This window comes from Acipenser ruthenus, chromosome 24 (genome assembly GCF_902713425.1).
Source record: "Acipenser ruthenus chromosome 24, fAciRut3.2 maternal haplotype, whole genome shotgun sequence".
In the NCBI taxonomy this organism is placed as follows: domain Eukaryota; kingdom Metazoa; phylum Chordata; class Actinopteri; order Acipenseriformes; family Acipenseridae; genus Acipenser; species Acipenser ruthenus.
The window spans coordinates 5,756,817-5,769,206 of record NC_081212.1 but is presented as its reverse complement, the minus strand read 5'-3'; the positions used below and the strand labels follow the sequence as shown (position 1 = coordinate 5,769,206).

The 12,390-nt window shown below is 41.2% G+C and overlaps 1 protein-coding gene across 2 annotated transcripts in view; it reads left to right on the top strand.

The window, feature by feature from the left end:
* The window catches only part of LOC117429929 (dehydrogenase/reductase SDR family member 11-like), a 37,319-nt gene that overhangs the window by 12,953 nt on the left and 11,976 nt on the right, over window positions 1-12,390 (top strand). For both annotated transcript variants that reach the window (XM_058998186.1, XM_058998185.1), the window contains exon 2: window positions 6,846-7,055. In XM_058998186.1, the coding sequence (XP_058854169.1) occupies window positions 6,846-7,055 (210 nt within the window). The remainder of the gene's footprint in view (window positions 1-6,845; window positions 7,056-12,390) is intronic.

Below are 12,390 nucleotides of genomic sequence, written 5' to 3'. Positions count from 1 at the left end.
TTCTGGCTGGGATGGAAGTCAAAAGTGCTTTTTAATGAGGAATGCAGTTGAGTCGGCCCTAGGCGAATATTTTTTGCTCTCCCTCTCAACACCTGATTTTAATATATTTTGATGATTTGTTTTGAAGGCTCCTGAAATAGATTTAACATTTTTAAATCAAGGTGAATTAAAACAATAATAGCCTTTGAGGAATTTTAGATGCGTTTTTATTAAGCATAGTCTTCATTAAGCCTCTGCACGCTCCGTTAAAGGAGGATGTGTGTGTAACCCACAGAGCTATCTTGTTTTCTTTTACCCTCCTTAAAAATGAATACAGATTAATACAGAGCATTTTTTCTGCTTCAGTGGTTACTCTAAGGATCCTGCTGTAGCTTACACACTGTAATGTTTTGATTTACGTTGTCTAGTGAAACATGTTTAGCATTTGTGACAACAGGAACTATCAATTGACTTAAGGAAAATAAGTTTGCTTTTAGACTGTGTCTGTCAGGTAGCCTTTTTAAAACAACCCTCCACTAAATAACAAACGCAGCTACAGTACAGTAAGTGTAGGCTAATTCACCTTCCTCTGGAGGCCTGGTTTCAGGAACTGGAAACTCAAAGTGCCCTTGTCACCAGTTTTAAATATCAGTGGGGACCATCAATCATGCTTACAAGCACTCTGGACAACTGTCTTCAGGCTCACCCCACTGCATTACCACATCCTTGGAGATGTGTTTGAGCTTTGCTATACAGGGATCACCTGCAGCACACACTGACTCCTGCAAGCTTCCAGCTGTTTGTTCTTGTTATTTTAGGAGCCTGAAACTCTATTCCTGATATTAATAAAGCATGATGAGCTGTTATGACAAGTGGTCATTTTATAACTTCAGCCAAGTGATTACTTTTTTTACAGGCTTTTTTTTTAGCCTAATCAAATTGGAATTCTTAATATTTTCATAATTTGGAATTAAATCAATCAAATATATGGCGCAGCCAAACCCATTGCTAAAGCGAGGATTACATTTTAATTGTAATAACTGTATGCACTTATTTAATAACACTGTGTAAATTGTATGGCTAGCTGCTCCGTAATTAAAATTGCAGATATGGCAGTGCCATAAACAACAAGTTAATTCAGTCCTATATTATAGAGCCGCCTGGAAATGTAAACCATTATGCCCTCTGCATTTTTATGAAATTGAATGGCAGGCATTTTTATGAGGACTTTCTTATTTTTATAAGGACATTCCTGATATAAAAACATCCACCTCCTGCTTGGAAAAATCGAAAGCCGCCGTTCAAGACTCCAATTGATAATTAGTTTCTTTCATTCATCAATAATAACCTGTTCAGCCGCATGTGTTTTGCACTAAAAGCTTTTCAGCGTTTAAATTCATTTTTACGTCAATGAAAGTATCATGTGTCCCTGCACGAATCATCTATCTCAAGGTAAAGGGGCTGCTAATAGGATTTTAATAGATCTTTCGGTAAAATGGAAAGTTCAGAAAAAAGGTTTGTGAAGGGGCTAAGGAGCGCCATGAAGCTAATTCACTCGCCTCGTGCCTGGGTTCTGGCTCCTCTTACCACTTAATGGAAAATGGTGGACTTCACAGCATTGCATAACTGTCATGCTCCTGTTTACTGGCAGAACTTCCATTCACTGGTTTACTGTTTCCTTCAAATGATATGGGATTCTTAAAGAAAGTGTACTTCAAGTATTGAAGCAAAACAGAAAAGACTTGATTGGGGTCATGTTACAAAAGACTCCTTGTGCAGCTCAGGATTATAATACATTTTTTATAGTTTTACGACAAGCACCTATGGCAGGGCGGATCACTGCATGGAAAAAATGAGTTAGTGGTTGGCAGGTAATACCTGCCAACCACCAACACATTTTTTCCAGGCAGGGATCTGCCCTGCCACACACCCCAAAGTGCAGATTATACAGCGCTCTCTAAATAGTGCGTTATCTCCAGGAAGATTAGGTCAACAATAAATATAAGGTGGTTCTGATTGATGACTTACACCACAGGTGTAACATGGTATTGATGAGAACTGAGAGGTTTTTAAGACATGCAAGGACACATCACAGAGATCACAGAGAATAAAGTTTACAACATGCCATAAAAAAAATCTCAAATTTTCCGAAGTATTTTTATAGATCTGTGCAAGGAAAATTCCTATTCCTGTATGGAATATGATTAAGGCTGTATTTTTTTCATGCTTATCACAAATGGTGAATCTGACAACGCTATTTTTTTCTGCTTTAGTGCCAACGTTTAATAGTGAAATATCTTGAAATACCCATTTTTAGACCGTGAAATAAACAATTTTTTACCGTGAAAAAAAAACACAGCCCAAAAATATGATTGATGTCATTGCAGGAATTGGTGTGTTATATACTTATATAATCTAGTTTTTATTATTTAAAGTTTTTTTTTACGTAGTTTCTGTCTCGTGCATTTCAATCGGTTGGTGATTGCCATTTTATGTATCCTGGAATGAAGTGTCTACAAATAAAGGCTGTATTATTTAAAAGGGGCTCTGTTCACCTTATTTTATAAAAACTGCAGCATTCGGTATTTAGCTTTGAGTTGAGCGTTTTTATATCAGCTACAGTAGGCTTGCTTTTGGGTTTTTTTGTCCATTAATTTACAGGTTGTGGAGGTTACCATTGCTACACAGTGTTCTACCTTTGCTTCAGAAATGAGTTGGACTATAATCTCTGCAGTATCCTGCCTGGTCACATGTTTTATTACCTCATTACCTCCCACTCTGGCTCTTCAGTGGATGCAGTAATGATGACAGAAATCCATTCTGACAGCTCAAATTAAAATGTGCATTCAAGGTGCTGGGGAAGTAAAGATAATAGGAGGAAGTTATTTCATTACCAGCGCTTACGAGCGATTTTATATTCCAGAAATAATAAATAACTCCTCTAGATTCTCAATTCTGAAGCAAGACACATTTTGTATAGTGTTCTGTTGTGATTGCATTTCTCAGATCTTATGTTTTTATTGTAGATGTCGGCCTTGCTTCTAAAATGACACTTTGGATGATTTAGCTTGGGTTGTATAAGTCTAGGGCAGACAACTAGAACTAAGTCTGCTAAATAAACAAATAACTAAGAGCAGAATCTGAACTCAAGTGACAGCTCCTTTTTGGAGCTTTTAACCTCATCTCATCTCCCCGACAGGAGACCGGACAGGATCTGTAATGGCAGTGTATCGCACAGCACTGCCCGTTACACTCGTCTATACATGCTCTGCATGCATGGTGATCTGCAGTACTTTTTCAGCATGCTGACATCTCTGATTTGGTATTTACTGCAGTGGCCAGGGTTATGTACTCTACCAGTGTTTTACTTGGATAGTTGTTACTTACTGTAGTCCTAAGGGGCAAGCCCTGGTCTGCATATGCCAGCCTTACTGCCTGCCCTTTGGGTGCGGCATTATAAACGGAGTCCCTCAGGGAGGTTGAGGCAGTTGGAGCCAATAAGAAATGAAAGTGCTTTGAAACACTCTCACACTGCACTGAATAGCCACACATCTCTCTCTCTCTCTCTCTCTCTCTCTCTCTCTCTCTCTCTCTGAGTGTATTGAGCCCCTGCCAGCCTGAAAGGGCACCCTGTCATTGTGGATTGTTCCCTGGGGACAGCCTCCCTGTGAACTGCCCAGCCTCTCCGTGTTCTGAGCTGTGCACACAGTCAGCTCTGTCTGTAAAGGCAGGTAATACCTGAACTCTGGAAGTATTAATGCAGTCTTGGTGGGGTTTCAGAGCTAACCTTTGTCAGGCTGCCATCCACATGCTGGTGTGTGTGTGTGTGTGTTGTCCTTTTTATGAGCTTAGAACTCTCCATTGTGTCGTAAATGAGAGCAGATTTGCCACGTTGCTATAACACTACCCAGTAAGTGTAGGAACACGTTAGGTTTCAGAAGGTTTTAATCCCTTAACATCATGGCTTGCAGCTAGCAGTACCCCAGCGCCTGGGTTTCAGTATTCAGCTAAGTGTGTTGTAAGTGATCAGCAGCCGTGGGTTCGATGTAAAAATAACTTGTTCCAATATGAACAACTCATATTGGTAAACCTACAGACTGATTTGTGATAACTCTGATCAGTGCAGAGCACATTTACCTGATTTGTTCAAACTCTTTTTTTAATACTGTATCTACACAAGGGGCGTTCTGAAACCCGGGACTGGGTGTAGGGCTAGTGTGCGTTTCAAATACTGCTTAAATTAATAACATTTCTGATGCATCTATTTCTAATTGCTGTTAGTCTGCACCAAACTTAATGCAGGAGATGAAGTATCTGTGCAGGGAGATGCAGCCCTTGCATATTGCATTTACATAGCAAATACCATGTCTGTGACACCCCAGTTAAACACACGTGTGTTCTGCATGTCACAGGTGTTTTTCTTTTGTTCTACCCCTGCAATGCCAAAAAAAGCCAGCAGAAGCAAGCCACTGCATCTCTGTAATGATTTATCAGAGCATCTGACAGCTGAGCTATTTTAAGACATCAAATCGTGGTGTTAGACTGAAGATTACAGCAGGTTCCTCCTTATTCATAAACTGTGGCAATTGTGCCCAATCGGAGCGCTTCCTGTACCAGCCGAAATGTCACATCGCTGTGTGGGAGCCACATGGGACCTGGCATGCACTCGCATCCTCCGTCTGGTGCTTCACAAGCCAGACATCATGTGACCGCCACTCTGTGCCGTAGGCTGCCGCACTGTCAGGGGCTCAGCGCTGCTTCCCATTAGAGCTCCCAGAGAAATCTTGAAACTGCAGGTCGACATCTCTTGTTGTTCAAGGCAGTGCTGCTGGGGGGGTGATTATTCACTCCTGTTTTTTTTCTCTAAAATCTGATTCCTTTGTGTCTGTTGCAGTAGCTTCAAATGCCATTCATTTCTTACACCACCATTTCTATTTTACAATGTTGGTAATAATTTGTAAGTGGTTCTGTTGATCCCATATCTCTAAATCGGCTTTTACTTGAGCTGCTTTGAGCTTGTCTGGAGAATCCTACGTGCCAGGACTGAAATCAAATCATCTCTTGACATTTCAACTATACCAACTCCACCTACTCTACATTTACAGAGACAGGGAGAGGAGGTGGTGCACTTTGTTTTATCAGAAAGCCAGTCCAGTTGGTTTGCATTGCTTAGGTAGCTGTAGGGACACAAACTTAACGCTTACTTGTCCATCTGTGAGCCAGATTCTGCCAACACTGAAACAAATAAATTTAAATAGACACCACTGTACACATTTCAAGAGCTTGGGGAAGCTGTGCTAAGATTATGATCTTGTCTAAATAGTTCGATATCCACAGGACTAATTGGGAGACTTGCTCTTCTGAAATCCTATTAAAGCTCTATTTTAGTTACTAATCACATTTAGCCTGGGATCACAGTTACCTTGCACAACCCCAATCATTAGCAGAAGAATCTGGAACAGAATCTGTCCAGGCTGTGGACTCCAGTGTGCAGGTTTGCACCATCCAGTGTAAACTGCACTGTTTCAGCTCTGGCCAAAAGTTTTGCATCACCTAGCATTTTAGGACTGAGACATATTTTAAGAAAAAACTAAAAAAAACTATATGAACATAATTTAGATATTTTATTTAACATCATGTAATCAAAGAAACTACAAAATCACTAATTTGGTGCATTTTGCCCACAAAATTACCAATGGAAGTATAACAAAGTGAACTGTTTTTTGATAAAGTGGACTTCATAGAAAGCTAAACTGTCAATGAATGAAACCGAGACTAAGGAATTATGTTTTCATAAAAAAATGGAGCTTTCAGCTTTTAAGCAGTTTTAAGCATGGCTTACCTTCAGGGCTGTGTGTGTGGGTGTTTGTGTATGTGGGTGTGTGTGTGTGTATGTGGGAGGTATGTGTGGGGGGGTATGTGTGGGAGGGGGGGGGAAAGAACTACGTCTGCAAAGTCTAGGGTTGTTTTTAGAAACAGATGTCTTCAATTTATCTGATTTCAAAGGGAGGGCCGTGCGGTTTTCACATTTCAGATGTATCTTTTGCCTTAATGGGAGTAAAGAAATAGTAACCTCCCTAAAGTCCCTTCACTTGCTTCCCTGCCCAAGATAGAGATCTGTGAATTAAAATTAATTCTGTGGTTGACTTTGCTGCTGAACAGTTCTGTAGGAGAGGGAGGGTGTATAAGAAAAGTTGATGCACTTTCCTGAGACGGCCCCAGGTACACTGGAGCCACGCAATTGTTGGTACTGACGTTGACCTTTGGTTATTCATTACGAGCTTATGTGACTTAGACATTATAAATATAGTTTACTTCTGCAGTAATAGTATTACTGTAGTGTAATGTTTGGTTTCTCAGCAGTTTTTCAAAATTTACAGACCAGTTTTGTTTTGTGTTTTTTTTTTTTTTTTCTTGCTGTTACCCAAGCATGTGAAAATAATGTTAATTATACCTGACTCCTGCTGTTAGCTTAAATATGGATTGCTGTACAGTACAGTGAAAAAGGAGTCTTATTCCTGTTCCTGCAATGTTCAAGCATTATATTTATTTATTTAAACACATTATGGGTCAGCTGGGGAGTACATTTCTTAACTGTTTGCCAAGAGAAAGAGAACATTTCACCAAAAAATATCGCAGTGTTTCCAGATCACGCTCCCTCCTGCAGCCATGCTGGGATTCTGTTTCAAAATCCAGTGCTTGGGTACAGCGCAGGTTGTACATTTCCTCTAAACGCTGCAGGGTGTTCTGTGACACGTTACGCTCAATCATTTCTTGTGTTCCAGCAGGAAATGTCATGCAGGGAACGTGGAGTAAGTCCACAAGTCCCTTGACGTCTCTCTTGTTTTGCTTTGTCGCTCCCTCAGAAGCTGGCGGCGGAGTGCCAGAGTGCTGGCTATACCGGGACCCTGATTCCCTACAAGTGTGACCTGTCCAACGAGGAGGAGATCCTGTCCATGTTCTCAGCCATCAAGACCCTGCACCAGGGGGTGGACGTGTGCATCAACAACGCCGGACTGGCCCGAGCAGAGCCCCTGCTGTCTGGCAAGACCGAGGGCTGGAGGAACATGATCGACGTGAGCATCCCTTTACTTACTACAACTGATCTGCTTTACCCTTGTAAAGCTTGCCCATAGTCAAAGTCAACGTGGATTTCAGTACAGCGAAAGCATGCTGAGGCATATGTAAGCAATGTAAAGCCCAGAAAGATATGGCATATTAAAAAACATGGCAAACCAGGGTAAACTATTCAAAATGCATAGTAATAGCCATAGGGAAAAGCACAAATACCATGATAAGCTTTTTAATAAGGATGGCCAATCTATCTCAAGCGTGAAATGAATGTATGCATAACTAAACGATTTATCTATTAATAAATGTGCACTAAAATACCAGCACTACTCAGCAGGAAGGTTAGAGACCTTTCTTACTGAAATTGCAATATTGCATTGGTTTCTAATTGGTCCTAATTAGTGGCCACCAGAATTAATAGAAGCTGGAATGCAATTAAAGATAACTGGAACCCACATTTTTGCTTCATTGTATCAAACAGCCTTTGTAATCAAACACCACCCCCTTTTTATTATGGCTTGATGCTGATGCCTAATGCATTTATCGACTGGGAGCACATCTTTAATTAGTTGTATATTATGCTGTAGAACTCATTTAAAAATGTGTCAAGATGTTACCGCTACAAAAATAGACAACACATCCAATTAATGGTTAATTTAAGTTACACAGTACAGTGAATACATTACTGTAATATAATCTTTTGTATAAACTGATAGTTGCATAAATGGGTCAATGAAATCCATTTAGTGACACTGTAGCACTGTACAGTTTAAATGAGAAGCCTTTTACAAGACATTTTCACCCCCTAAACATCTGAAAACCTGATTTCAAGAGGAAGCGTGTCTGCTTTAGTTAATATGTTCTGCTAATAATGGTCCCAGGCATGTGGCAGTCTCGCGTCAGTCATTAATTAACTCGGATGTGTCATTGCATTCGTCAAGGGTTTCGTTGCTTTTCAGTTTCTTGATGCCTCACATTTTAGCGCTTGGAAGGATTTTGAAGATGACATCTAATCAGACTCCAGCTGGCAAAGACTGTAGCTAAGCTGTTGATGTTTCTGGTGTAGTTTAAGAAAAATGTAGGAACTAAATGTTGTAAACAGAGGCATTGCACAAGCAGTGGCAATGTAAGCTACCCCGCATGGGCCCACAAGCATGCCTGCCCTGAAGGGACAACATTCTTGAGCTGCGTTTCCACTGCTTCAAACCTGTTCTCAACACGTTTCAACCGTTCCCCATCAGCACACTGTTCCAATGATTGCTCTCCTCTCCCTCTGCAAGCATTCTCAGGGGCAGGTTGAGTGAGCGCACAGCACGGTCTGACGGTATCACTCGCTCTGCTTTAAAACAGTTGCTGTTTGGGTGACTGGTATTCTAGATGCTATTTTGATTAATTTGAAGAAAATGGCTATGCAGATTAAATGTCCTCGCCACTGCCAAGAAAACAATTTAGTGCAAAATACCAAGAAAGAGAGGATAAAGACAGCCAAATCACACAGACAGAAAGCCAGCTACAGTATGACAAGAAAGGAAGACAAACTGAACCCCTACACCAGAGCTGTCTGATACGTTGGGCTCATTCCAACCAAACAAAAAAACAGTTGAAAAATGTTGCCAATGCTTGTCTATTAACTGGCTGTTCCTCACAAGGCTGATTTTAAAGCTGCAAATCCCAAACTTAACATGATAGCAGGAGATCGGTTGGAAGGTGCTTCCTAAACTAAGTGATGTTTCATATGAAACATCCCTCTATGTATTCAAGGCTGCAATCCTTGCCGAATATCCCTTCAAAAGAAGTTTACCCCATGGAGACTTGTCACCTTGAATCAGTGCAGTCCTGCATTTCAATGATAGTGCTATGGCAGGTGTTTCTCTGTTTTTGTCCCAACAATTGCACTCCCCCTAACACAGTATCCGAAAACAATGCTTTGGGCCCTAGTTTTCCAGGCTTTAATTACCCCTATTTTTTGAAAGGAGAAATAAATCGTGGAAAAGTTACAAAATGAGAAACAAACACCTTGAGTGCTTAAAATAACTTGGTTTAATATTACTTAATTGTTTTGGTTCTATTTTTGTAAAAATGAACAAATATTTTCCCTCTTTCCAAAAAATAGGAGTCAAATAAAGACTGAAGTAAACGCTGTGGTGCTTTATGTCTGAAGGTTTGTAATCGAAGTAATTGCAAACCCCTCGGTTTGTTGCTAATGATCTAGAATGAAAGAGTGAGGAGTAATAGAGCAGGGAGGACCCCTTGTGCAGAGCTATTGTTCACACACAATAAGGTGTTTTTACACAGCGTCTGATTCATCACTCCAGTTCCATTGAACTTCTTAAAAGCACATCACTTCAGCGATGCATTTTTTCTGTAGACCTTCTGTTGCCATGGATTCCGGGGAGGAATATGTACTGAAGTATTCTTAGCAGCCTAATCTGCACATTGACCTTGTTTTCCTCATATGCAGTGGTTTAGCTTGAACCTGTCTGCCTGGTGCTGTGGCATGCTGTAGGATCTGATATTAACCTGCTTTGGACTGCTCTTGTTTGTTTATTTTTGTTTAGGAAGCTGAGGCTGAGCTTATTGAGGACTTTGAAGAACGTTTTTTCTTTTTTTTTTCTGGCAATATGTTTGACACCCTAACTTCCAGGTTAGAACTCGAGGAACATTCAAAGTATATCATTTACAGAAAGGGATCTAGGTCAAGGTCAAAGTAGAAATTTAACTCACACATTTCATGTTCGCTCTACTGCCACAGAAGGAAACACGCACTGAAAAGACAGCCAGTAGGACCTTATTATCCATGTTGCTAGGCTCCCAGGCTTGTTTTGCTTTTCAGAGCTGCTTACAGAAATCAAATCTACTGAAAGCTGCTGAACCTTTTGTAAAAACTCCAGTCATTTTTTTTTTTTCTCTGACCATTACAATCCAAAATGATAGCATGTTTGGTTCCAATTCTGTATTTAACCCCTTAACCTCCAGCTGGTTAGATGTGGTTCCCATTGGTCTTCCTCAGAAACTGTGTGTTGTGTTTGGGGATGATGAGTCTGTGTTAAAGAGTAAGTAGCGGGGTTCCGAAAAATATAGCGTTCCACTTCCCCACGTGTTGCTACAACTGTTTAAATAACGTACCCTGTCACAGTTTGTTTCAAATCTCTTATCAAAATGTCCGCTCTAGTGCACAGGGGTTTGAGATCTGTCCTCAAAACAATTAACGTAGCCCCAGAGCCATCATTGTATAAAATCACTGTTGAGCTGGGCCCATGGGCACGGACAGCCTGCGATCAGGTTTCGTGCTCTAAATAAAAGCATCAGAAAACCAAAAATGACAAATCGCTGCACTGTGGGAGTCACACCACAAGCTGTCAGTTTGACAGTGCATGGTTTGGACTCACTGGGGGTGCCGAAAGGAACATCACATTGACTCTGGCGCTCCCGTGGGTTAGGGATGCAAAACCAGCAGGGACTGTTTGTCTCATCGCGCTACAGCGAACCCTGTTGGCCAGGCGTCCAGTGAGCTCAAAAGGGGACACCTGCAGAGCTGGCCTTTGTCCTCTAGCGGTCGGTAGCTAGCTGACGTTCGCTCTCGAGTTCCTGGGTTAAAGAGGAAGTTGGCTTGGTCGTGGGATCAGAGGACGCCCACTGAACCTTCGGGTCTCCTGAGCCATGTGGGGAATTGCTGCGGTGAGGGGAAAAGCGATTGGGCATTCCAGATTGGGAGAAAATAGGGGGAAAAATAATAATTTGACACACTAAATTAAAAAAAGAAATTGGCATTCAACCTATTGACAGTGTTATGGCAGGTGTTTCCGTGTTTTTTTCCACCCCATGTACATTTGATAAGGAGATTGAGAGTTGAGATTGGGGCTACAGGATATGATGGATAGAACTTGATAGAAGGCTTGGCAGGAGCAGTTCTGATAATATCTGCTAATCTTTTTGCCGATTTCAATATCTGTATACAAGAGCAGCTGTGAGAGAGTGAAGAGGAGATAGGGACAGATTTCCAGTTTTTTTTAATCAGGTTTCAACTCGTTTTTAAACAATCTGAAAAAAACAGATGTAACTCCTTTGCGCATTTGAATTTGAGCAAATTAAAATAATAATAATTAGAAACTAAAAACGTACATTTATCAAAATGGATCAACTGTTCAATAAAATGTTGGCCGGTCAAATAAATGAAAATCCTATGGTACTGTTCATTTGTTACAAGAAATTGAAATGAAATGCCCCTTCAGTAGTAAGGCCAGTCTGTATTAAGATTACTGTATATGAATATCACTACCCCCTTCCTCACCCCTGATACTGCATGTGTGTGATACTGTAAATGACTCCAGTGCTCATATTGCTAAGAGCTAGCAGTAGGGAGGCCCAGTCCTTCAGACCTTATAAATGCACGTGTTCGCACAGGATTCCTATAACCCGTTGCTCATTTCCATTAAAGAGACGCTTCTTGTAATGGGGACTCGGCCAGCTGTTCACTTGACAACTTGAATTAAGACTGAGCCTTGTTAGGGAAGATTCAGGGCCCTTGCAGAAGGCCTCTGGGATTTATACAGCAGGACAGTACGGTTTTGTGTGAGGGAAATGCCTTGGCACCCTCAGTGAGGATTAAAGGGTAACTGAGGTTCATATTCTTTGCATGCACAAACCGAGCGGGCACTGCCGGTTGCATTTTAAAACTGCTCGATGGAAACTGAAAAGCTCCAACAACCCAGGAATGTTGCTGTACAGAAACCACGGTAAGGTTTCATGTATTTTATTAAAGTCGATCGCTGGTGACCTTACTTTGAAGAATTTCAATCTTAAAGCAACTTTAACATTGAAACATTGGGGGAATCCAATATCAGCTCTGCTGATATTGGACTCCCCCAATGCTCTCTGTGCAAGGCAGCGTAGTTTTCACAAGAAACACTGAGCTCTGTCAATATTGTGACAACTTCCACTACACAATGACAAGAGGAGCCCTGAAAATGGTGCCTTTGGGACCTCGGCTTCAAATGAGAATGTTATCCTGTGTTGTCCGTCATGTTTCTCATCACTCAGGTGTCAGACAGAGCTGGATCTAGTCATCCAGTAACTATTATGAAGCCTGTTTTAATGGCAGGACATTGCTGGTAATTATCACACACCCTGCAGCGTGCACACACACTGTCTTAATAATGCTGTGTACCAGGAAGTTCAAATTGTTACACTTATTTCCAGTAAGTGCAGATCTCCTCAGCAGGGGAGTCAATTTAATGGCGCAGTCACGTTGTTCAAAGACCTGGGGGGATTACTGAGAATAGCACACAGACAGGCCAAACCCCAAAGAAGCTACTCTCAAGGACAGGCAGTTTTGAGATG